This window comes from Fukomys damarensis, unplaced genomic scaffold (genome assembly GCF_012274545.1).
Source record: "Fukomys damarensis isolate Sample0158 unplaced genomic scaffold, DMR_v1.0_HiC HiC_scaffold_31, whole genome shotgun sequence".
NCBI lineage: Eukaryota > Metazoa > Chordata > Mammalia > Rodentia > Bathyergidae > Fukomys > Fukomys damarensis.
In genome coordinates, this window is record NW_022900943.1 from 1,637,297 (window position 1) to 1,641,707 (window position 4,411).

The following is a 4,411-nucleotide window of genomic DNA, read 5'->3' on the forward strand; positions in this document are numbered from 1 at the left end:
GCCCGCGGCTCTCCCCGCACGTCCCAGCTCGGGCTTTAGCTCCGAGGCGGTGCTGGGGTGCGCGGCGTGTGCCCGCGTCTTAGACCTGAGGTGGCGTGGACGGGCGAGGGGTGTCCGCAGTGGACGTGTTGGGATGCATCTGGAGGACCCGCTCCGGAACCACTGAAGCCTCCCTTCAGCTGCCCGAAATGAGCTCTGGCCCCCCTCGGGAGGTTTTATCCTCAGCTTTGACCCTTCCCCTTACTCCTCAGCTGAACATCTCCTTCCCAGCCACCGGCTGCCAGAAACTCATCGAGGTGGACGATGAGCGCAAACTCCGCACTTTCTACGAGAAGCGGATGGCCACAGAAGTTGCTGCCGACGCTCTGGGCGAAGAGTGGAAGGTGAACGCTGGCTCCCGAATTACTGTGCCTACCTTAGGGAGAAGTCCTTAGCGTTGTTCGTAAATGGACTCGACCGACCGGCTTCGACCGTGCGTGCCTCACTTGGGAATGTTTCCGCGTAGCTCCCGCTGTGCACATTTATTTCCTTTGTGACGATCGCAGGCTCGTCAGATAGCTGCTGGATTGTTTCCACGGGATTTGAAATGCCAAAAAGGAATTGTTTTTTACTTAATGTTCATTAATTGACTTCTTAGATGTTTGTCAGTGTTATCAGCAGTAAAACAAATGTAACGTGAGAGGAATTTGGAAATGTGCAGTTGACAAACTCAACGTGCTCTGTCTTAGAATGAGTCCTATGTTTAGTAGATTTGGGGATAGGAATAGTAAATGTGTCATTGAATACCCCTGCAGGGTTACGTGGTCCGAATCAGTGGTGGGAACGACAAACAAGGTTTCCCCATGAAGCAGGGGGTCTTGACGCACGGCCGAGTGCGCCTGCTGCTGAGTAAGGGGCATTCCTGTTACCGGCCCAGGAGAACCGGCGAGAGGAAGCGCAAATCCGTTCGGGGCTGCATTGTGGATGCCAATCTGAGCGTTCTGAATTTGGTTATCGTAAAAAAAGGTGAGGTTTGAATGCTTAGAAGCTCGGTGTTTTGTTGGAAGTTGACCCACATGATTGTGTTGGTGGTGTCTGCACACCGACCAATGGACTGGTATCTTTACGAGTATAGTTAAATGAGCAGTTCAACTTTATAAGGGAAGTTCCTGAATTAAAATATCGTTTACATTCATCTCTTAGGGGAGAAGGATATTCCTGGATTGACTGATACTACTGTGCCTCGCCGCCTGGGGCCCAAAAGAGCAAGCAGAATTCGCAAACTTTTCAATCTCTCCAAAGAAGATGATGTCCGCCAGTACGTCGTCAGAAAGCCGTTAAACAAGGAAGGTGAGAGGGACCGTGCAGTTTGTGGCTTCATTTTAATAATACTCTGTGCACACTACAGTCATTTCCTTTTGGGAAAGATGGAAAATTGTGAAACTGAAAGTGCTTTCACCTTAAAGTATTTTAAATAAAAGGGAGTGTGAGGTCCGTAGCAGATGCATCAATAGTGAAATGTGTAATGTTTACATTAAGTAGGATGCATAGGGAGGTTTGGTTTGCTTTACAGGATTGTTACTGGTTTACACCTGGGGGAGACAGGTGAGGTGGTGTCACCTGATGCATCGTTTGTTAATGGAACCAAATTACTTACAAACAGTTCATGGACTGAGGCATCACAGTATTTAGTGTATGTTGTGTCTGCACTGGCCTCATTCCGTTGTCCGTTGTCATGTGGCAAGTGCTGAAGACGGTGTAGGTAGGTAGGTAGGTTCCTACCTTTAGGAAGCTTACCCTGCAGCAAATGTAGCTGGCAGGTGCGTGGCAGCACCCAAAAGCCTGCAAACCACTGTCAGTGTTATTTATAGATGGGTAATCTAGTGGCAGGTGTTTTTGCAATGTGTCTCTTTGTAGTAGGTATAATTTTAGTTTATCAGAACCTGGGCAACTGAGCATTTACTCTTGCAATCTAAAGTATGACCAGTGACCTTGAACTACCTATCTGAAAAGTTTCTGCTCCAGAGTGCACTTAGAGCCCTTAGCAGGTTGGAGTACAGATCAGAAAGACTAAAGGAAGATTTAGCCACACATTTGGTTGTTTCCCTGAATTGATGAGCCCTGTCACAGGAAACATTCAGGCCTATAGGGGAACCTCACAGGTGTCCAGTGTATGCTTTACATAGTTGACTTGACTGTAATAAAATGTCTAAAAATAATGCCATTTTAGTACTGACACGATAAACATATTAAAAGTATAATAAATAAAGTAGTTTTCAGACAGAGTACAGTTTCCCTATACTTTAATGGTATTTAGCCTCAGATTTTTGTTGTGATGGGGCACTAATAAGTTTTCAGAGGTACTACTAACTTAAACGTGTCCTAACAAGGCTTTGTGCTTGTATGTGTGGGGACTCCAGCCAGGGTCACATGCATGCTGTGCAACACTCTGTCCTTGAGCTGTTTTGAGGAATGACTTGAGTCACCTGAATTTTTAGGTAAGAAACCCAGGACCAAAGCCCCTAAGATTCAGCGTCTTGTTACTCCACGTGTCCTTCAACACAAACGCCGCCGTATCGCTCTGAAGAAGCAGCGTACCAAGAAAAACAAGGAAGAGGCTGCAGAATATGCTAAACTTTTGGCCAAGAGAATGAAGGTAAGTCCAAGGTTGGGGAGGGGTGAAGCAGGAATGACTCTCTATTTGCACTTTTCACCTGGACAAAATCTGAGTTGTGTTTTGTGTTTCAGGAAGCCAAAGAAAAACGCCAGGAACAAATCGCCAAGAGGCGCAGGCTGTCCTCTCTGAGAGCTTCTACTTCCAAGTCTGAGTCCAGTCAAAAATAAGGATGTTTAAATAACAAATAAATTAATCTGACCTCAGTTCTCCTTTGGCTTTTCATTGGCGATGTAACTAGAGAATAGAAGCACACATGCGTTGTAGGAAATGAAAGTAGGTATATAGTAACCCAGTACCTGAATGGATCAGAGCTGACACTGCTTTGGTGGAAGGAGCGGCCACAACAGAAGTCTGCTTTGGGAGATGAATGGCTCAGGAAAGAATCGTTAGGCCTTTTGCAGTGAGCTATGTTCCCAACGTTTGAGACAGGGTCTTGCTAAGTTGCTGGGACTGGACTCAAATTTGTGATCCTCCAGCCTCTCAGTGTTGAGATTACAGGTATGCACCACTAAGTCCACATTCAAAAGCGGATGTTTAGCATAAAACTGCTTCAGAAAGGCATGCAGTAATTTAGAAAAAATAAAAGACTACCACTGTTAATCTTGCAGGGTTATATTAAGTTCATGTTTACGCTCAATACAGAAAAACTCCCTCATAAAAATGCATGTCGGTTTCTGAAGAGTTTGTTAAACTAGTGTTATTGGAGAACCATTTTTATAGCAATTCACAAAAGCTTTCAAGCCAATGCAAATATATTAATAGCACTTTAGCTATGGTTATTTGCTTTGACTTTATCGTATTTTGAAGAAAGGAGTTGCCCATCCACATAAAAATTATATGTAACCAAGTGGTCAGGTACTTGCCTCAAGCACTGGGCCCTGTATTCTATCCCCTGCAGTATGCCCAAGACTTGAGTCAGTGAAAGATGATTTTGTTTTCCCCCTAAGGTACCAGTTTGTAGAGTGACCTGTTAGTTAGGTCTTTAGTTAGATCTTGAATAGGGTCAAAATGTGTACCTTTCATGATAGTTGGCCATGGAGCCAGATATGGATAAGACCGTTACAAGCACCCTTTCTGTTGGGTGGCACTAAGTAGCATCCACACTACATTTATCACCTCAGTGATTGGAAAGAAGACCAGAACTGCTTCAGAAAAATGACAAGAATAAATGTGTTAAAAACTAGGGGTATTTGAGGGGGATTAATGCCATTGTGTCACTGCAGTTTTGAAAAAATTTAAACACCATATATTTTGATCACCTTGCATATTTTACCAGATAAGTAAAATTATTTAAATCTTACCTTGGGGAGCCTAAAACTGCTTCACAACCTGAATAGGAATTACCTGGAGGAAGGGCTGAAGATTTGAGTAGATCAGTACTGGATTTTAATGTAAGCTCCCAAGCAGGCAAATAACTATAGACTACTGCTGATTGTTTTTTTGGTACCGGGGATTGAACTTGAGACGTTGTGCTTGCGAGAGGCATCAGCACCACTGAGCTAAGCCCCTGGCCCTGGAACAAGCATTTCTTGAAGCTACCCAAAGACAAAAAGACAAGTCTCAACAGGGTTATTGCCACAAGAATGGTATGTGTGGCTGAGTATTTAACCAGTACCTCAGTAGCTGGGCACAAAACATGAAAAATATATAACTTACTGATTTCAATGAATATAGCCATGAAAAAGCAGATCTAAACTTTTAATCTTTGATCCTGAATTGGGAATTTCTGATTAGGATGTATGGAGTTACTTTTAT

General features: G+C 44.0%; 1 protein-coding gene across 1 annotated transcript in view; it reads left to right on the forward strand.

Moving 5' to 3' along the window:
* Rps6 (ribosomal protein S6) overlaps positions 1 to 2,859 on the forward strand; it is a 3,326-nt gene extending 467 nt beyond the window's left edge. Inside the window, exons 2-6 of the mRNA XM_010630911.2 lie at positions 252 to 383; positions 795 to 1,005; positions 1,183 to 1,329; positions 2,478 to 2,635; positions 2,728 to 2,859. Coding sequence (XP_010629213.1) covers positions 252 to 383; positions 795 to 1,005; positions 1,183 to 1,329; positions 2,478 to 2,635; positions 2,728 to 2,823 — 744 coding nt within the window. The 3' untranslated portion in view covers positions 2,824 to 2,859. The remainder of the gene's footprint in view (positions 1 to 251; positions 384 to 794; positions 1,006 to 1,182; positions 1,330 to 2,477; positions 2,636 to 2,727) is intronic.
* Positions 2,860 to 4,411: the final 1,552 nt, after the last annotated feature.